This window comes from Elaeis guineensis, chromosome 10, assembly GCF_000442705.2.
Source record: "Elaeis guineensis isolate ETL-2024a chromosome 10, EG11, whole genome shotgun sequence".
Classification (NCBI taxonomy): domain Eukaryota; kingdom Viridiplantae; phylum Streptophyta; class Magnoliopsida; order Arecales; family Arecaceae; genus Elaeis; species Elaeis guineensis.
The window spans coordinates 65,728,609-65,750,579 of record NC_026002.2 but is presented as its reverse complement, the minus strand read 5'-3'; the positions used below and the strand labels follow the sequence as shown (position 1 = coordinate 65,750,579).

At 43.8% G+C, this 21,971-nt stretch overlaps 1 protein-coding gene across 6 annotated transcripts; it reads right to left on the bottom strand.

The window, feature by feature from the left end:
• Positions 1-441: 441 nt before the first annotated feature.
• LOC105036503 (uncharacterized) lies at positions 442-16,629 on the bottom strand. Of its 6 annotated transcripts, none has more exons than XM_073244133.1 (6): positions 16,312-16,617; positions 16,176-16,203; positions 1,739-1,966; positions 1,556-1,619; positions 1,409-1,468; positions 442-925 (listed from the first exon to the last, which is right to left on the bottom strand). In XM_073244133.1, the coding sequence occupies exons 1-6, from the start codon at positions 16,422-16,424 to the stop codon at positions 846-848; spliced, it is 573 nt and encodes a 190-aa protein (XP_073100234.1). In that variant the 5' UTR covers positions 16,425-16,617; the 3' UTR covers positions 442-845. The 6 variants fall into 6 exon arrangements, with proteins under 6 accessions (XP_073100234.1, XP_073100231.1, XP_073100233.1 ...); XM_073244130.1 differs by lacking the exons at positions 442-925; positions 16,176-16,203; positions 16,312-16,617 and adding exons at positions 3,232-3,274; positions 14,453-14,610; positions 14,732-15,848 and having other exon boundaries at positions 932-1,468; XM_073244132.1 differs by lacking the exons at positions 442-925; positions 16,176-16,203; positions 16,312-16,617 and adding exons at positions 3,232-3,274; positions 14,453-14,519; positions 14,732-15,848 and having other exon boundaries at positions 932-1,468.
• Between the last annotated feature and the right edge of the window lie 5,342 nt (positions 16,630-21,971).

Here is a 21,971-nt window from a genome sequence, read left to right as displayed (position 1 = left end):
AGAGGTAGCGAACGAAGGAGGTTGGTGCAGTAGGCGACTGACAGGGTGAGGAAGAGGTCGAGGTGGTAGAAGTGGTGGACAGGCAATGAGGGGGTGGCACGAGGAGAGGGAGGAAAAGTGAGTGGAGTATGCCAACATGAGAGGTGACCAAAGCAGCAGAGAAGAAGAGCTTTTTTTTTTTTTTTTTTTTTTTTGTGAGTCCCAAATTACTTAATTACCCTTATCTAATAAACAATAGTTAAAAGAGCACCAAAGCGACTCCCTTGAGGTCAATAAACCAGCCCACCTACAGCAGAGTCCTGGCTTTAAACATTTGTTCTCTAGCTCATCCTGAATAATTCAGATGTGGAGGAAAGAAACCCAGTTTTTTTTAGCTTTTACGAACATACAGATACAAGACACAGCATGAAATTTTCAGCAAACGGAAACAGGATAAACAAATTCAGAAAAAAAGTGCAAGCAAGGCCAAATGTGTGTTATTCATGGATGCAGTACATAAATTTTTTTGATGCTATTTATTTGAAATTTGAACAAAAGACGACCTACCATAATTATACAAAGATGCACACTAGAAGAAACTAACAAATGGTACAACTTCACAAGAATAAGTTCGATCATAATTGCTGCAATATAGTTAATCACCAATCCCATCATCTTGCTTTTTCCCTGAGTCATACATTATCTGTCTTGAGGGAACAAGAGATGGATGTCCAGTATCCCTGCCTGCCTAAAACCAACAGAGGCTTCTGAACTTTACAGGGAGAATACATATATACAGTGTCCCTGCCGGAAGATTGTCATATAGCTCAGCTTCCAAACACAATGCTCAATTGATGCAGTGTTCATTAAGTATATTTGAAGAGAGTATGACATTCAAATGCTTCAGCAGCATCCATGTAATGCTTGTGAACCATTTTTCTGTAATCTGCAAGGCCAACAAAAGCATCATATATAGGATACGTGCATCAAGGGCCTTGGGAAGCAAGTGCCAAAAATGGCAGCATTGAAATTGCTAGTAGTCCATGAAGTTCAAGGAAAATGGAGTGCAAAACTGATAATGTTTGGAATCAATCTGTAGGTTCCAGTTGCAAGAATCAAACTTACAAACTTCCAGTTGCAAGAATCAAACCAGAGAACTATCAGGGGTGCATTTAGCCAAATCATCCAATAAAAGGGAGCCTTGGATCACAATGACTGCCGCCTTCTAGGAGAAACTGAATCAACTCTAGAAGGTAACCAAATAATGGAAGTGTCGAAAGGAAAAAAAAATCATTGGTGTCCCATAGCAACTTCTCCCAGACCAAACACAACAGCACACCTCCAGTGCAGTTTGCTTGTATGAAAAATAATGTTACACTTGACGATGCATAAAATAAATGTGGAAAATAATAAAGATAGAAAATTACACCTTCTTGGTTGCTCCACAGTGTTGCAGCATAGCTATTGAGAGGACTTTCATTATTGGGTTCTGCATCAAATTAGTCATATTAAACTTGAGATGTAACTGGCTGAATGTGAAACTTACAATCCATTACATGCTACAGAAACAACCAACCTCCTAACAAGCTCTGGATGGACAACAAGATTGTTCTGCAATCATATGCGGAAGACCACATATCCTATGGCAGAATACAGAGATTGTACCAGTAAAATACAAGAGGCCACATCAGTTCTAATATAGTAGATAAAATTCCACAGCCTAGTGCCTACCCTTTAATCCGATCAGGCTGTGAAGTACCTGGAGGATGTCTAAACAAATGTTGCCACAATGATCGACGTTTGGATGGAAGCACGGAGTCTCAAACTTAACCTGGGGAGGCTTAAAAGGATAGTCAAATGGAAAGTGCAATGAAAGCTCGTAGGATAAACCTTCATATGGAGTTCCTTTGCTTCCTTCAATGGTACCGACCCATGAGAAGATGTTTTCACCTTCAGGAAAGGCTGATACTCCAGCATCTCCACTCATCTGTGATATGCAGAGAAATAAGAAAGGAAGAAGGAAAAGAAACAACCAATCCAACTGCAGATAAAGGAAATACACATATCAAATGATTTGCAAATGCATTAGTAGACAGTCGTGCATGCATCCACACAAAAGACTTTCCAGTTCAAAATACCCACCCAAACAACAGCAATTTGTTACTGCATAATCTTATTCATGAGAAGTAACAATGCAACATGGTTCTGCCAAGGGAAGAGAGATAAAGTGAGGAAACCTTAACCATAATCAACAAATATCATCAGATCTATTTGGGGTCAGATTTGTAAAACTTCAATAATCATCTACTCCTAATGAAGGGAATCTTCTCTACCAAGGTCACTTCACCACTTCCATCCGCATCTTAACCAACCCTTAAACAAAGAGCCCTTCTGCTTGAAGAGGATATTTATGATTACCTAGCACAAAGACTATCTCTCTCTCAACAGAAATTTGATCAACTATTTCACTTTTTTTTTTTTCAAGGGGCTTTTGCAAGGACCCGTGCCAGTAAAATTGAACAACTGAAAACTCATCTCACACGTGCAGCACCGTTGGTCCCTCATCATTAAAATTAACAGCGCAATGGAATTAATGAATATATAGAAATTCACTTCTATTTTCACCTAGTTCAAAGCCATTAAATAGTCTGGAAACTTGTTAGCCTCCTTCTGCACATGCTTGATTGTCCAAAAGTTCAATCTATTCAGAATCTCTCTTCCATGGAAAAAAGGTTAGGGAGGAAGGTTCTTTCTCTTTACAGCTCAAGCATATCTAAGCTAAATTGGAAATTAGACAGAATGATTAGACGAAATTAAGTAGCACATGTCAATTTAAAAGAATGTATGTACTTTGCTACTGCAATTTCCTTTTCTTTCTTTATTTTTTTAAATTTCTCCATCATATTGGCATTCCTTTTTGAAGATTTGAGCTCTAGACAAAGTGGAAACATCAGTTCCATAAAGGTTCTGTAATTTCTATCTTGCAACATGTGGTTGACAACTCTAACAAAATCTGCCCAAGAGAGATGTAGTTTTACATAGAAAGTCTTGAACAGGAGTAGTTCATGCCTGAAGCTATTGATTGACTAGTATTGTATACCTAGTTTCAGGTTGACAATCACCCAAATTTTATATCAGATGATGCAGAAACATAAAAGTGTGATCCAAAATTTCAACTTCACTCTGTCAGATGATCATCCTAGAGAACTAAATATTAACCTCTTCAAACATGTCAAGGGGAAGTTTACTCACAATTGTTCTTTGTTCGGTAAGATTGATGGGAATGTGAATCAGCCTGCAAACTTAGGGATTAGCATATGAACATTAACAAAGACAGATAGGGTTCAACATTCAAGGAATCCAAAATAATTCCATTACATAGCCATGGGTCTTGTTGGGTATAAAATACCCCCCAGCCGAAGTTCGTACCAGGAGTGACCCTCCCGGAACTCTGCCGGCGTCCGACCTTGGGCGACATCTTTCCGAACCTCTCCGGCGGTCGAGCTTCCGCAATATTCTCAAGTTCCCCCGACGGACGAACTCCTGCCGCATCTCTCGGGCTTCCCCAGTGATAAGCTTCTTCGGTTGTCCATCGGACTGCTCCAAGTGCTCTCTGGATTCTACCATCGGCCGATCTCCCACAAGGGTCAACCGTTCTCCGGACCCCTTCCGGATCTTTTCCGACAGGATTCGATCGGCTCCAATCCGAGTTTCTTCCAGAACTACGTCAGTTCACCGGTGACCGAACTTTCCCAACAGCAGATCTCCACGACGGACAGGCTCCATCCAAGTTTCTACGGCGGTCGACCGCCTTCTGGGTCTCATCCGGGCTCCTACGGGAGCCGGACTTCTTCCCCGAACTCCTACTGCAGGTAGACTTCGTCCGAGCTCCTACGGGAGCCGGACTTCTTCCCCGAACTCCTACTGCAGGTAGACTTTGTCCGAGCTCCTACGGGAGTCGGACTTCAGCCCTGAACTCCCATTGTAGGTAGACCTCATCCGAATTCTTACAAGGACCGGACTCCGAGCCCCCACCACAAGCGATCTACACCGAGCTTCTGCTACAAGCGATCTACACCGAGCTTCTGCTACAAGCGATCTACACCGAGCTTCTGCTACAAGCGGTCTACTTCAAATTTCTACTACGAGCGGTCCGCGCCGGATTTTTACTGTAAGCCTCCACCCGAGCTTCCCTTGTGAACGAATTCCTTCCGGACTTCTATTGCAGGCAGGCTTCGGCCGAGCTTCCTTAACAAATGATCCCCATCCGGACTTCTACAGGAACCAGAAAGCTCGCCAGCAACATCCGAGCTCCTCTCAGACGGAGAGCTACCCCTCTCCACCAGACACCCCAATCGAGCTTCGGCTGACAGGCCTGGACTCCCTGACAGGCCACAGTAATGGCCGCGACTCTACTCCACTTCCTATAACGGATCCCATGCGGCTCCATCATGCTCTGGCAAGTCACGACAACGGACATCACTCCACTCTCCACAACAGGCTCCACGTGGCAGGCCACGGCGATGGCCACGACTCCACTCCACTACCCTCCGTAACAAACTCCTCGTGGCCCCGAACGGCCCACCACCAGGCGGTTACGGACGTCGCTGTCAATCTGTTACGCCCTCCGCCTATAAAAAAGGACCCCCAGATATGTTATTCTCTAAGCTCTAATCTCTATCTAAAAATTCTGCTAAAATTTTCGTTCGAGCACTCCATTCTTGTTGAGGCAGAGAACTGACTTGAGCGTCGGAGGGTCTTGCCGGAGCACCCCCACCTTCGGTTTAGACTTTCTTTGCAGGTCCCGACGGCGACAGCGACTCCAGCTTCTCCGACGCCGGCGGATTTTTGCACCAACAGGATTGGCACTAGAGGAAGGGCCTGTGTCTTCGCAGTACCCTTGTTCTTAAAGGAGCGCTCAACGGGACCATCTCCGGCCATCTTTTCCGACATCTCCCCCTTCGGTTGCCTGTCTAATCTCCACCTGATGCCTCCCCGAAGGGCATCCACCAGGCGGTCAACGGCCTCCGCGGTCAAATCTCAGCGAGCTCCGCAAGCCCCGGCCTCATCTACGGATTCCCATGCTCCTCTTCCTCCAGCGACGGCGGTCGGCATGGAGCAGCCTGATAATCGGCCTATGATCGGTTTCGCCAACACCATCTTAGGGGAATCCCAGCGAAGAACAACCGGTGTATCGACCGGACCTCCCAAGCGACAAAGGGTTGAGGAATCCATAACCTTTACTGAGGAAGATGCTCGAGGAGTTCAATTTCCTCATAACGATGCGGTTGTAGTTTCATTAAATATAGCTAATTACGATATGCACCGCATTCTTGTCGATAATGAAAGTTCGGCCGACATTTTGTTCTACGATGCGTTCTCGAAAATGTCCGTTCCGGATGATCATTTAAGGCCGGCGAACTCCCCACTGGTAGGGTTCACGGGTGATGCCATGCCCGTGGAAGGAATGGTAACCCTGACTGTGGTTGCAGGTCGATTTCCAAAACAATCCAGGGCGCGAGTGGACTTCCTGGTGGTAAAGGCACCGTCCGCCTATAACGCAATACTCGGCCGATCCGACCTTAACGCCCTCCGAGCTGTGGTGTCGACCTGCCATTTAAAGTTGAAATTTCCTACGGGTCAGAGGGTTGGAGAGGTCAGAGGAGATCAAGCCTTGGCGAGACATTGCTACAGCATAGCCTTGCAAAGAAGTGACCGATCTGACCTCTGTCCGGTTGATGAATTGGATGCCCGCGATGACCTTACTGAGGAAAGGGGCGGGCCACTTGAAGATCTTGATTCGGTTCCTTTGAATGATGGGAATAAAGAGCATGTGGTGAAGATCGGCTCCAACCTGGGAGAAGAGGTGCGGGCGCAGCTCATTGATTTCCTACAAAAGAATGCGGATGTTTTCGCTTGGATTCCGACGGACATGCCGGGGATCGACGCAGAGGTCATGGAACATCGTCTGGCCGTTGATCCAAAGTATCGGCCGACGAAAGAAAAAATCCGAGGTCATGCACCGGAAAGGCAAAAGGTGATAGCCGAGGAAGTGGATAAATTCCTGAAGGCCGGATTCATTAGAGAAGTCAACTATCCTGACTGGATTTCCAACGTGGTCCTCGTTAAAAAGGCAAACGGCAAGTGGAGGATGTGTATAGACTTCAAAAAGCTGAATAAAGCCTGCCCAAAGGACAGCTACTCTCTGCCCAGAATTGATCAACTGGTGGATGCAACCTCGGGCCATGAGCTTCTCACCTTCATGAACGCATTCTCCGGCTATAATCAAATCAGAATGGCACCAGAAGACGAGGAAAAGATTGCTTTCATTACTAACCGTGGTCTTTACTGTTACAGGGTCATGCCTTTCGGCCTCAAAAATGCAGGTGCGACCTATCAGCGGCTGGTGAACAAAATCTTCAAAGAGCAGATCGGCCGCAACATGAAGGTCTACGTGGACGACATGCTCGTGAAAAGCAAATCCTCAACGAACCACATCGTCGACCTCGAGGAGACCTTCGACGCCCTCCGGAAATATAAGATGAAGCTGAACTCAACTAAGTGTGCTTTCGGAGTGACCTCGGGGAAATTTCTGGACTTCATGGTATCGGGGCACGGAATTGAAGCCAATCTGGAAAAGGTTCGCGCCATCCAGGAGATATCCGCCCCGAAGTCGATAAAAGAAGTTCAACGCCTTACAGGGAAGGTGGCAGCCCTGAATCGCTTCGTTGCGAGGTTGGCCGAACGGTGCTTACCCTTCTTCCAAATCCTCAAGCAGCCAAAGAACTTCTGTTGGATCACTGAATGTCAACAGGCATTCAAAGAACTAAAGAACTACCTCGGCTCGCCTCCACTATTGACGAAGCCCGAACTCGGGGAGGAGTTGTTCTTGTACCTGGCGGTCTCCCCTATGGCTCTCGCAGCAGTTCTTGTTAAGGAAGAAACAAAAGTTCAACGACCGATCTACTACATCAGTCGCGCGTTGAGAGACGCCGAAACCAGGTATACTAAATTAGAGAAACTAGCTTACGCCCTGTTGATTGCAGCCCGGAGGCTCCGACCTTACTTTCAAGGGCACACCATAACGTTACTCACCGACCAGCCGATTAAGGCGATTCTACACCGGGCGAATGCTTCCGGGAGAATAGCGAAATGGGCGATCGAGCTCACAGAATTCGACATCAACTATCAACCTCGGCCGACAGTAAAAGCCCAGATATTGGCGGACTTTATAGTGGAGTGCACTATCCCGGAGGAGGCCGAACCTGAACAAGGTGAAACTGATGACCTGAAGTCCCGATCGAATTTCTCTGAAGAAGAAGCAGACCTCCCTGATTGCTTTTGGGCCCTCTATGTGGACGGATCCTCCAACATGTCGGGCGCAGGCGCGGGCCTGATCTTGATCAGTCCGGAGGGGATCGTCGTGGAGTACGCGCTGCGCTTCGAATTCCCCGCAACGAACAATGGAGCAGAATAGGAAGCTCTGATCGCCGGATTGAGGATCGTCAAAGAATTAGGAGTAGATCGGCTCCAAATTTATAGTGACTCCCAATTGGTGGTGGGACAAGTCAGTGGAAACTACGAAGCACAGGAGGACAGCATGGCCAAATATCTTGAAAAGGTAAAGGAGATCATCCCCGCCTTTAGTAGCTTCAACATCAAGCAGATTTCAAGAACGAAAAATACTAGGATCGATCTCCTCTCCAAGTTGGCTACACTGGCTCCAGCCGAACTACCCAAGGAAGTCCTCTTTGAAGTTCTGAAGTGCTCAAGTACGGAAGAATCACGGCCCGTGATGGAAATCGGCCATGAACCCAGTTGGATCGACCCACTGGTGGCATATCTTAAGGACGGGATTCTTCCTCATGATGCAAAAGAAGCTCGGAAGCTCAGAAATCAAGCCTCCCGATATATCCTTTATGAGGACAACTTGTACAAGAGGTCATACTCTTTGCCCCTTTTAAAATGTCTCCGATCTTCGGAAGCTGACTAGCCTTATGGGAGGTGCATGAAGGAATCTGCAGAAGCCATCTGGGGGCTAGATCCTTATCCCACAAGTTGCTCCGACAAGGGTATTACTGGCCGACAATGTACCGCGACTCCATTGAATACGTCAGAAAGTGTGACCGATGTCAGAGATATGCTAACATCCAAAGACAGCCCGCCTCCGAACTTACACCCTTGAGCGCCCCATGGCCGTTCGCGCAATGGAGAATGGATATCCTTGGACCTTTTTCCGTGGCGTCAGGGCAAAAGAAGTTTCTCCTGGTAGCAATTGACTATTTCACCAAGTGGGTTGAAGCCGAACCGTTGGCAAAAATCACAGAAGCTAAAGTGCAAGACTTCGTCTGGAAGTCAATCGTTTGTAGGTTCGACCTACCGAGAACCCTAATTACTGATAATGGGCGACAATTTGCGGGAGCGAGGTTTGATGGATTTTGTGAGGACCTAAACATCTCCCACAACTTCACATCGGTAGCCCATCCTCAGGCCAACGGCGAAGCTGAAGTGACCAACAGAACTCTGCTACAAGGAATCAAGGCAAGGCTCGAAAGGGCGAAGGAAACTTGGGCGGACGAACTTTATCATGTGTTGTGGGCGTACCGAACTACCCAAAAACTGCCCACGGGGGAGACCCTCTTTACTCTAGCCTTCGGAACGGAGGCTGTTATCCCAATTGAGCTCAAACTCCCGTCAGCACGAGTCGTGGCATTCAATGAGCATCACAATTCACAGGGTCTTAAAGCCAACCTCGACCTGTTAGAAGAAAAGCGGGAGGCAGCTCAAGTTCTGATGGCAGCTTACAGACAGAAAGTCACCCGCTACTACAACTCCCGGGTCAAAAACAAAATCTTTGGAGCAGGAGACCTAATGCTTCGACGAGCCGCTGTCTCGCAACCTCAGGATCAAGGAAAGCTTGCTCCAAACTGGGAAGGCCCGTACGAAGTCAAGGAGGTAGTCCGGCCCGGAACTTACTACCTCAAAGAACTCGGGGGAGCAGACCTCCCACGACCATGGAGCTCGAAAAATCTACGAATGTATTACCGATAACTTTACTCTAAATAAAAGTTTTATATTCACATGTCTTCTCTCTTAGCACGAACTTATATCAACAGGACAATCGAAACTAACCGTGTCGGGAACAGGAGGAGAACCTCGTCTCGACACAATCGAAGACCCGATTCTCCTTAGACCGGATGGGGGGAGAGGCCCTACAATGCCCTTATGTGCCCCCACAGTCCTGTTAGGGACAGGAGGAGAACCTCGTCCTAACATGAGCAAAGTCGAAGGCCCGGTTCTCCTTAGACCCGATGGGGGGAGAGGCCCTACAACGCCCTTATGTGCCCCCACAGTCCTACTGGGGACAGGAGGAGAACCTCGCCCTAACATGAGCAAAGTCGAAGGCCCGGTTCTCCTTAGACCGGATGAGGGGAGAGGCCCTACAATGCCCTTATGTGCCCCCACAGCCCTGTTAGGGATAGGAGGAGAACCTCGCCCTAACATGAGCAAACTCGAAGGTCCGGTTCTCCTTAGACCGGATGGGGGGAGAGGCCTTACAATGCCCTTATGTGCCCCCACAGCCCTGTTAGGGACAGGAGGAGAACCTCGTCCTAACATGAGCAAAATCGAAGGCCCGGTTCTCCTTAGACCGGATGGGGTGAGAGGCCCTACGACGCCCTTATGTGCCCCTACAGCCTTGTTAGGAACAGGAGAAGAACCTCATCCCAACCTGAGCTGAACTCGACTACATCAGGAATAGGAGGAGAACCTCGTTCTGACGCCAACTAAGATCCGATCATTCAAGACCAGATAAGAAAAAGAAAACCTTCTCGATAGCCCTTCCGCGCTCCTGCGACCCCGCTAAGAGCAGAGGGAAAACCCTCACTCGAGAAAAGAAAAAGAAAAAGGGGGAAAGTTAAAAAGGAAAGCGACGAACTACACCAGCGACAAATGAAAAATAAATTACGTCAAAGATGCAGGGGATCTCGTCTCAGCGAGGACGGAGATTCTTATCCAAAATCCCCAGTCTCCAAGAGGGCTCTCAACACAGACCGAGGATAAGACGACTTCTTCAAGGCGACAAGAAGTTCGGACCCCCGAGTTCGAACCCCGAAAGCATCAAACTCGAGTGGCCCCGGACAAATCCGTGGCCATAAACAACAGGGATAGGTCAATGCGACGACGATTGGGTATCTTCGAATGACATCGATATCGAGCAAGGCAAAAATCGAAGGAAATTCGGCAAACGGCAACTCAACACATGAGTAGAAGAGGTAATGAAAAATTTTCTTTTCATTTCATTAACTAAGTATGCATTACAAAGCCCTTAAGGCCGGAAAAGAAAGATGACAAGAAAAGCAAGCCAACGCGGCGACGACCAGGAACCTTCAGACAACATCGACATCGAACGAGATAAAAAAAAATAAATAAATAAATAAAAGAAGTTCGGCGGACGACAATTTGACGCAAAGTGCAGACAAGGTAACCAAAAATCTCCTTTTCATTTTCGATTAACAAGATATACGTTACAAAGCCCTGAAGGCCAAGGAAAGAAGAACAATACTACAAGACCTGAAAGGAATACATTAGAGACCACTTCAAGCTTTCGACTTCTTCTTCCAGTTCCATCTTTCTCAACAATATTTCCCAGTACGGACCTCTCCTTCCAGTTCCATCTTTCTCAGCAGTATTTTTCAGTATGCATGATGAACCCGTCGACTCTCACCCTCCGCCTCGTTCCGCCCCATTGTCGAAACCCTAACCCTAAGGGGAAAAGGGGGGATAGAACTCAAGGGGCGGCGGCGGCGATGGCGGCGGCAATGACGACCTGCATCGAGAAGAATTGGAAGTACCCCGGAGGCCGTGGTAACGCTAGAGGCATGCACCACCACCGTGTTCTCTCCGACAATTACCATCCTAGGTACTTCGACGAGGTCGGCATGCGCTACTTCCACCGCCCCCGCAACAAGTTCTACTGTTCCGCCGTCAGCGCCGACCGCCTCTGGTCCCTCGACCCCGACGACGTCAAGAAGCCCGCCACAGTTTATGACGGCAACTCTACCCCCTTGACCGGTGTCGTCCCGTTCAACTACTTCAAAATTCTCGAGCAGGACGCACTCACCGGACAGTTCTATTATTAAATCCCTGTTGTTAAAGAAATTTTTCCTCGAGTCCCTTTCGAAGCTGTGGGAGCCCTCAGTGGTAGCTCGATGGCCGCTGAACTTGCGGGCCATTATTTCCCTTCTCCTCCTCCTCTCGATCCACAGCATCCCCTCGAGACAGACCTCCGGGGCAGAAGCCCCGGCGGGAGAACTCCTCGAAAGGGCTCGGAGGACCGAAGGCTCGGCGTTCTAAGGGACGTCGACGGTGAGGGCCGTCCGGACAACTCCTATGTCCGTGCCTGCAACAAGAGAAAAGAAAGAAGGAAATCCCGAAAGGTCGGGAAAGATTGCGAATAAACCCTCGGAAGCTGAATAAACAAAGCAAGAAGAGGAAGGAACGACAGCAACGACAAGAGAAGTTTCGGACCAACCTAGATTGGCCCGACGTAGGCGGGGAGACGGCGGAGATGGCGGGGATTGACGCAAAGAACGCTTAGGGTCGAAAAGGGCGCCGATAGGCGGCAGAACTCTCAGATGGAAGAAAGACGCCGACTGGACTCTCAGGCGAAGTGAAATCCCTGGAGAGAAGGAGTGGGTTTAAATAGGCAATAGGGCCTGGCACAGTCAAGACGGCGGATATCCCTAGGCCGACCGATGCCCGCCACGTGTCCCACTCACCATGGCATACGGTTGACTGCTGGCGGGGCCATTATAGCGTGGCACTTGGGACTGCGCTCCAGCAGAAATTCCGAAAAGTCTCTTCGGATCGCCCCGATTTGAAAAGACTTAGGCATGCGTGCATTAAATGCCAGGATATCTGAGGGCGATCGCGCGCAGAATTCAAGGGGGCAACTTCGGCTGTAAAAATTTCTCTATACTTCCTTCATTCAAAACACGAACTCGGAAGTAGGGGGACTGGTGTTGGGTATAAAATACCCCCCAGCCGAAGTTCGTACCAGGAGTGACCCTTCCGAGACTCTGCTGGCGTCCGACCTTGGGCGACATCTTTCCGAACCTCTCCGACGGTCGAGCTTCCGCAATATTCCCAAGTTCCCCCGACGGACGAACTCCTGCCACATCTCCCGGGCTTCCCCAGCGATAAGCTTCTTCGGTTGTCCATCGGGCTGCTCCAAGTGCTCTCTAGATTCTACCATCGGCCGATCTCCCACAAGGGTCAACCGTTCTCCGGACCCCTTCCGGATCTTTTCCGACAGGATTTAATCGACTCCAATCCGAGTTTCTTCCAGAACTACGTCAGTTCGCCAGTGGCAAAACTTTCCCAACAGCAGATCTCCACGACGGACGGGCTCCATCCAAGTTTCTACGGCGGTCGACCGCCTTCTGGGTCTCATCCGGGCTCCTACGAGAGCCGGACTTCTTCCCCGAACTCCAACTGCAGGTAGACTTCGTCCGAGCTCCTACGGGAGCCGGACTTCTTTTCCGAACTCCTACTGCAGGTAGACTTCGTCCGAGCTCCTACGGGAGTCGGACTTCAGCCCTGAACTTCCATTGCAGGTAGACCTCATCCGAATTCTTACAAGGGCCGGACTTCGAGCTTCTGCTACAAGCGATCTACACCGAGCTTCTGCTACAAGCGGTCTACTTCAAATTTCTACTACAAGCGGTCCGTGCCGGATTTCTACTATAAGCCTCCACCCGAGCTTCCCTTGTGAACGAATTCCTTCCGAACTTCTATTGCAGACAGGCTTCGGTCGAGCTTCCTCAACAAATGATCCCCATCCGGACTTCTACGGGAACCAGAAAGCTCACCAGCAACATCCGAGCTCCTTTCAGACGGAGAGCTACCCCTCTCCACCAGACACCCCAACCGAGCTTCGACTGACAGGCCTGGACTCTCTAGCAGGCCACAGTAATGGCCGCGACTCTGCTCCACTTCCTATAACGAATCCCACGCGGCTCCATCATGCTCTGGCAAGTCACGACAACGGACATCACTCCACTCTCCACAACAGGCTCCACGTGGTAGGCCACGGCGATGGCGGATTTTTGCACCAACAAGAATTATTCTGTCAAAAATTCACCGACGTCGGAGAAGCTGGAGTCGAAGGAGTCGCGGTCGCCGCCGGGACCTGCAAAGAAAGTCTAAACCGGAGGTGGGGGTGCTCCGGCAAGACCGCCATCGCCGTGGCCTGCCACGTGGAGCTTGTTGTGGAGAGTGGAGTGATGTCCATTGTCGTGACTTGCCAGAGCATGATGGAGCCACGTGGGATCCGTTATAGGAAGTGGAGCAGAGTCGCGACCATTACTGTGGCCTGTCAGAGAGTCCAGGCCTGTCAGCCGAAACTCGATTGGGGTGTCTGGTGGAGAGGGGTAGCTCTCCGTCTGAGAGGAGCTCGGATGTTGCTGGCAAGCTTTCTGGTTCCCGTAGAAGTCCGGATGGAGATCATTTGTTGAGGAAGCTCGGTCGAAACCTGCCTGCAATAAAAGTCCGGAAGGAATTCGTTCACAAGGGAAGCTCGGGTGGAGGCTTACAGTAGAAATCCGGCGCGGACCGCTCGTAATAGAAATTTGAAGTAGACCGCTTGTAGCAGAAGCTCGGTGTAGATCGCTTGTAGCAGAAGCTCGATGTAGATTGCTTGTAGCAGAAGCTCGATGTAGATCGCTTGTGGTGGGGGCTCGGAGTCCGGCCCTTGTAAGAATTCGGATGAGGTCTACCTGCAATGGGAGTTCAGGGCTGAAGTCCGACTCCCGTAGGAGCTCGGACGAAGTCTACCTGCAGTAGGAGTTCGGGAAAGAAGTCCGGCTCCCGTAGGAGCTCGGACGAAGTCTACCTGCAGTAGGAGTTCGGGGAAGAAGTCCGACTCCTATAGGAGCCCGGATGAGACCTAGAAGGCGGTCGACCGCCGTAGAAACTTGGATGGAACCCGTCCGTCGTGGAGATCTGCTGTTGGGAAAGTTCGGCCACTGGCGAACTGACGTAGTTCTGGAAGAAACTCGGATCGGAGTCGATCGAATCCTGTTGAAAAAGATCCAGAAGGGGTCCGGAGAACGGTTGACCCTTGTGGGAGATCGGCCGACGGTAGAATCCAGAGAGCACTTGGAGCAGTCCGATGGACAACCGAAGAAGCTTATCGCTGGGGAAGCCCGGGAGATGCGGCAGGAGTTCGTCCGTCGGGGGAACTTGGGAATATTGCGGAAGCTCGATCACCGGAGAGGTTCGGAAAGATGTCGCCCAAGGTCGGACGCCGGCAGAGTCCCGGAAGGGTCACTCCTAGTACGAACTTCAGCTAGGGGGTATTTTATACCCAACAGTTCTAAAACAACTTTTCAATTTCTTCCATAGCAAAGGGACTTTGAAACAACCCAACCAACAGAGACAAGCGATTGGAGAACAGATTAAGTCAATATACCTCTTCATATCAAGGATAGTCCCCTTTCAACAGATTTAGGATGGCTTTATCCATTCTTCAGTTCTTCCTTCAAGAAGCAATAAGGTCTAATCAAAATCAGGCTTTAGAATCTCTTGGTTAGAAATTTCACTGAAGAAGCTTCCGCATTTACAATAGATCTGCAATCTCCATTTTAACAGGTCATAAGTAAATGAAACATGGGTAATTACCATATACATTCCATGCTTAATTAGATTAGTAAGCTCTGTCATCAGAACAATTTCCAAAGAAGTGATATACCTTCAATCCTATTGTGAAGGAGATTGTCGTCTCCATGGATTCAAATACTGCTGAAATGGGATAGAATCACCAATACTGCACCATTCTGGCCATCCCATTTGAAACTAGCTGGTACTGATAAGTACCAAAGCATGTTTCAGATAGTACAAGTCCTGAATCAGTTGTCCCAGTCAAAACGGGCATGCACGACCTGGTGCCAAGCTCGGTTCAGCTGACGCCAACACCAGCCTGTGCAACAATTTTTCCTTAAAAAAAAAAAGTAGGGGGCATGCTAGATGCCCTCTTTAGCATTCTCATGAGGCTTGGAAGGCCCCCCCTAAGCCTTTTTTGACCAGAGAAAGTGAGAATGACAAAATTTCTAAAATATATTTCCCAATCGAGTAGCCTAAGGATGACAATCATATAATTTAGAAAATCCTACAACAATCAGTACCTTACTTATATGAGAGTTGACAGGTTTTTGAAATGGGTAACTTAATAGTCAAGTAGAAAATTCAAGGAATGAACATAGGACAACAATAATGATCCTTTAATAGGTGGCACATGATTAACCAGCTTAAATTATAAGAGACACTCAAACAATTGTATAGAACACCAGAACTCAACGAAAGAATAAAGAAAACAAAACAATTTTTTTTACAAAAAAGAAAAAAAGAAAAAATCAGAATATTCTTTCCAGCAGATTAGCCTGAGTCTGAAACTTTACTACCATGACCCAAAATTTCTAAAAAATATATTCCCAATCAAGTAGCCTAAGGGTGGAGTCATATAATTTAGAAAAATCCTACAACAATCAATAACTTATATGAGAGTTGGCAGGTTTTTGAAATGGGAACTTAATAGCAAAGAAGAGAATTCAAGGAATGGATACAATACAACAATAATCATTCTTTAATAGGTGGCACATAATTAGCCAGCTTAAATTATAAGAGACACTCAAACAATTGTGTAGAACACCAGAACTCAATTAAAAAAGAAAAAAGATTTTTTTTAAAAAAAATTCAGAATCTTCTCTCCAGCAGATTAGCCTAAGTCTGAAATTTTATGATGATCTGATCAACCTTAAAATGAGACAATTACTTCTACCAAAAATAAAAGAACCCCATTGCAACTCAAATTGCAAACACACCTGTAAATACCATCCATCTATAAAAGAAAGGTAGAAAAGAGAAATCCGATTTTTCCCAAGTCGCAATGCTAGAAGGAGTGATATCCCAAAACTAATCTCAAACAAGTAATGCATCGACTGCCAGAGAATGCTATTATAATCGAGAACCAAAGCCTAAGAAAAATTTCCCATAATTCATTCCAGAATCATAATATCCTCCCAATATCTTTGTTGCTCATCGCAAGAAGAAGATGCAAAACATCCAAGATTCTTCTTTTCCATTGGAAATGATAAAAATAATAGAAAAATAGGGGAAGGGCAAGAAGCAGAACGCGCCATCATAGACATCAACTCCTTCTGGAGACTGCAAGAAAAAAGAGAGCCAATAAAAAATCGGATAAGAACCAAGAAAGAGAGAGGAGAAATCCAAAAGCAAGAAAGATCAAAGAATGAAAGGTGGCGCGATCCGAACCTCTGGGACGCCGAAGTGGTGTCGACGGGATTGGGCGGCGTCTTGGGTTGCTTCGAAGACGGCGCCCGTGAGGACAGTGCGGCGGAGGCGTTGTCCACGTTCCGAACGTCCATCCCTTCCAAGAATCCAATCCCCTTCCCCACTGCGATATCTCGATCGTTCTCTTGTTTCCCGTCCCTCTCTTTACCATTATGGCACCATCTGTCGCTGACTATATTTATTATTTAGGGAATTTGGAGTTTTTTTTTAAATTTTTATAAGCAAAGAGCCAGAAGGGAGAGGTAAGAGACCGCAGGCAGTTGTTGCCCCCGAGACATGGCAATCGGATAGATTGGATCGTGAATAAATCGGATCAATATGCATTGAATCAAAAAATCATCCATTCAAATTCTATTTATTTATTAAATAAATTAAAATTTTAAATATAAATTTATTTTATTTATTAAATAAATAATTTAAATTAATTTATTTAATTTATTTATTAAATAGATCAAATTATGTTAAATTAAACAGATTAAACAGATTAGATAGATCAAATTAAATGAACAAAAATAGATTAAATAAATTTTAAATACGTTAAATGGATCTTAAATGAATTAAACAGATTAAACAGATCGAATTAAATGAGTTAGAAATAGATTAAACAAGTTAAACAGATTAAATAGATTATCAAATTTAATTCGATCTGAATATTAAATGAATTAAACGAATCATATATCTAAAACTTAAATTCGATCTAATTATTAAATAGATTAAACGGATCGATCTGTTTATAATTCAAATCTATTTAATTTAAATTCAAATCTGTTTATGATAGATCGAATACAGATTAGATTGATAGATCGGATCATATTTTATCAGTCTTATTTATCTATCTATGTGTTGTTAATCCTGACTTTGGGTTAACTCAAAATTTCAAAAATACCGGAGTTACTCAAAATCTGACACCCCAAAAGTTGAACTTTTAGCTTTTACCCTCTTACTTTTCTTCACTGTGATACAAATTAGACTGCCCAGTCAAAGAGAGCAATGGCATTGTAACGTATCAGCTGCATGACTTGTTGAGCATTAATCATTACAAAAATATTTACAGAAATTGTGTTTCCATCAAGTTAATTATGCTGATGATCAAACATACATGTAGATATCAAGGTTAGCTAAAAGTGCTAGAGATGGCAATGGATAAAGCTTGTATCAGATATTGTACTATCCATCCTCAAATTCGAACTTAATATCCTATACCCAAATTCTATCCGATATCCGATCAGATAAGAAAAGAGATATCCATCTTCATATCCAATGGATTCAGAGATATCCACGGATCACCTATTTTTCCATACCCAATCCATACCCGCACCATACATATCCCATATCCAAAAAAAATAAATAACTAAAATAATTTTATGCATATTATCAATCAATACCAAATTATCAATTCAACATAAAACATAATTTATAAGTCCAGATTTATAGAAATCAAATATTAAAATAGAATTACAATTCAACATAGAACATATAAATAATCAACATAATTTTATGCATATTATCAACTAAAACAGAATTACCAAAATAGAATTATAAACATATATATTCGGATATGGGTTCGGATATTACCCATATCCGTAGGTTCGGATCATGTTCGAATTCGGGTTCGGATAGAAAACAGCACTATCCATACCCTACCCATACCCCGAACCCAAATCCAATCAAATCCTATTTTTTGAATTTGATCATGTTTGAATAGGATGCATACCTATCGGGTCAGGTCGATTTTGCCATCCCTAAAAGGTGTCTAGTTAAGTGACAATTAAAACCTCTAGAATTCTTGGGTTTGGCATGAAATTTCAATAGGGGTGCGGGTTGCACATTCCAATATCCTTATCACATCGCTCACTTAATACATAAACTAGATGAAAATTAAATTGCAAAAAGAGTTGATGATACATATTTAGTTCAGCAATCCTAGTTTAATAAACAAATCTTACACAGATAATTCACATCATCACAAATTATCACTATATACATTACTAGTTTTCATGTTACTTGTGTATTTGCCTAGTGTTTGTGGTAAACAGTTCCCAAGCAACATTATTTTATTTGTTATTAATATTTTTTGTTGAGGACATTCTTGATGCAATGGTAAAATTACTCCATTGTGATCGTTATGGGTTCGAAATGTGAAAGCAAATTCTCTACATCTAATCTTTCCTAAATCCTAAGGTGACGAGAGTCTTATTTACCGAGACATCCTTTACTGTAAGTATTTTTGTTATTATTGTTTTACTTCTTTTAGCAGACCAAGGCATCTTTCCAACAATATACCACTCCAATCATCAAGCCACGACATGCTAGACCTCATATCCCTAGCATCATGGACAAGAACAAAGCCTTAAAATGCCTAAGATTACTGTCATAGCCCGGCCCATTGGGCCTTCAACCCAGCCCAATACACAAACGAAAAAAAAAATGGAAAGAAGAAACAGACGGGAGTCTTTTTCCTCCTCTCACCGACCTCCCAACCGGAGTCGGAAAGAGGCCTCTTCCGGCACTATTTAAGGAGGAGAATCCCTCCTCTCTCTCTCTCATCGAAGAACCCGAAGTCCATCGACGACAATCGCTAGAAAGCCACTGCGGAAGACCGTCCCTATGCCTATCAAGATTTCTCGTCAAAAAAGCTTCGCCAGCATCAAAGGTGAGCCTCCTCTCCTTCCTCTCTTCTACGCCTTCCTTTCCATGCCGGTGTGCATGCTTGTCAGCGACCGAAGTCGTTGAATTTTATCAAAATAGAGGATTCAATTTTTTTTGATTTTTTCGGACGTCGGTGGTCACCGTCGGCCACCAGTTTGGATCCCTTCGAGCCGCTCGTCATCGCCCTCTTGTCATCGGCCAGTCTTGTGCCGAACGACCGTCGGTCGGCCGACTAATCGAGGGGACTATGAGGTCTCCTGTTTCGACCCAAGGCAAGCCGTGAGAAGAAGAAAAGAAAAAGAAGGAGAAGAAGGAAAAGAAAAGAAAAAGAAAAAAAAAAGAAAAAAAAAGAAAAAGAAGAAGAAAGAGAGAGACTGTCTCTCCCTGCTTTCTTTCTCTCCCTCTTTTCTTCTCTCTACTTTCTCTTTCTCTCTCTAGTCTCTCTCTACTTTTTCTCTCTACTTTCTCTCTCTAGATTATTTCTCTCTCCTAAGATTTTTTAGAATTTTGAGAAGAATGATGATGAATTTAAATGATCCTAATGATGGATTTTTGATCTGTGATTGTCGGACGGTACACCGGCACCCATTTTGATCAGATCAGATATTTTTAGATTTTATTTTTCATGATTCTATTGAATTATCCATGTGGTAATTTCAGTATGATTTGATTAATTTATCTTGATCTGATCAATCGAATTTGTTGAATCGTATCGTCTAATTAGTACAGATTCATCTTCATAAATTTCTCTCTCTAAAATTGTATCTCTCTAGAAGTTTATTTTTTTAAAATTTATCAAGAAAAAAAATTTTATTTTGATGAGTTTGAATGATTCTAGTGAAAGCATCCTGATTCGTGGTTGTCAGGTAGTATGCCAGCACCTTGATCAGATCATGAATCCTTAGATTTGATCATCCATGATTCCGATCTAGCAATGACTTGATTAGATCATGTTGATTTCACCAATCGATATATTGGATCAATCGTAATGTTAGATTGTGTCACCTGATCAATTCAAATTGTACCTCATGAATTATTTCTCCTTTGATTTTCTCTCTCTACTTGATTTTATGAAATCAATGAAGAAACCTCGATCCTATCACTTCGAATCCAATTTAATCTGATAGTCAAACTTTGGATCGTTTATGTCCTAATTAGATTTTGATTAGATGAAATTAGATGATCGGACTCAATCTAAACTGTTGAAATATGACATTCATATTTTTTCTAATTATTGAATTTGATCTCGTATAGGTATCGTTGACACCTGATAATCAAATATTGTGATATGATTTATGAACTAAAAAATTTTAAAAATATATATATAGAAATATGTAGATTTATTGGAATGCGTTCGAAGTAAGTAATGTTTCATTTTTTCTAGATTTATCGATAAATTATAATATATTTTTCTGACATAATTTGTGAAATGATGTATGGATTGGATGAATGATATTTTGTTATGAAAAATATCTTTTTCGAAATGTTATGATGAAGCATGATTAAATATATTGATATTATAATGCATTATATTGATTGATTTCGATACTACATGATTATATATTTTTTTATCAAAATTAGAATATGAAATATGATTTATGAAGAATTCTGATATAAGAACAGTATAAATTGATAACCTGACTATGTAAAAAACCCCGCTAATAGGGGTACATACGTTGGCAATTGATTTATCCTGAGGGTTTATGTCGCCAGAGAGACCAACGACAAACCGTCAGAGAGACCAGCGATTTTGAAGGACTTTACTGTCAGATGATTCGCAACTCACCGCAAGAAGATATACGATATTATGACCCTATCATAGGAAAAATATGGTCATAGCTCATGGTTGATGAAAAAAACTTAAGAATGAAAGAAATTGAAATCTTGAAAGAAATTTGAATTTTTTAAAAAAAAAATAAATTTGGCATGAATTATATTATATAATTAAAATTGATTTCGAATTGATGAATTCGATATGCTTATTTTCTATAAATGATTATTTACTTAAATATCTGATAAAATTTATTGAAAGTGATCATTGCTTATTGGGCTGTCTAGCTCATTATCTCCTATTTTACTATTTTTATAGATGTTAAAGAATTAAGATGATACAAGATAAGAATGGAAGAGTGATTAGAAGCAGAGTCTCCATACTTTTATTTTAGGTTGAAAGTCTTATTGAATTTGATGTAAGGCTTATTGAATATTGTTGAATTTATTAAGATATTAAAGTTAAAATTTGGATTGTTATATTTTGGATTTAAATTATTGATAATTATTCCGCTGTTACTATATGATAGCATGATAAGATGCCTTACATGCTTGTGGGGAGAGTTTTCTATGAGTATACGGCGGTTGCCATAACCTTCGACTCACGATCTTGGGTCGAAGGCGTGACAATTAAGGTGATATCAAAGCATTAGTGGATGAACTAAGCTGTGTATAGAATAAGTGTCAGTGGATAGACACTAGGGACATTATGGTGTAGATATTTGATGATTGTAGTGGAAAAAATATTTATGATTTTTGGTTAAACATTGAGATTATATATGAAAGGACTACAAGAGATTATGACATGTAGAGTTTGAAATATAATGAATGATCTATGGATCATGATATGATTAGTTAGATTTTGATCAAAAATAATTGCAAAAGGATTGATATGAAATTTTATTGTGCATTGTGGTTATTAATTTGATCATTGGTTATTCAAGTAAATCGTAAGTTCAAATTCGATGTAAGAATAATACTATAATATTACTTTTAGTTGAGAAGTTGACTATTATTGGTAAAATAAAGATCTGATGATAAAATATTATTCCAGGATGGACTAAGAAAGTCTTTTATGATGCTTGATTAGAATATTTATCAAAATTGAATTTAGTATGTATATCATATATAAAATGACATATTAGGATGAATGCATATTTGGAGGTATTGCAAAGAAGCCTATTTCTTATTGATGAAATGGA

Excerpts from the sequence above, each read along its gene's own strand:
- LOC105036503 (XM_073244128.1), bottom strand. The coding sequence starts at position 16,424 with ATGGACGTTCGGAACGTGGACAACGCCTCCGCCGCACTGTCCTCACGG. Across the intron at positions 1,967-16,175 it reads AGGAGTTGATGTCTATGATG|ATGAGTGGAGATGCTGGAGT; the intron begins GCGCGTTCTGCT and ends TGCATATCACAG. Across the intron at positions 1,620-1,738 it reads TTTGTTTAGACATCCTCCAG|GATATGTGGTCTTCCGCATA; the intron begins GTACTTCACAGC and ends ATTCTGCCATAG.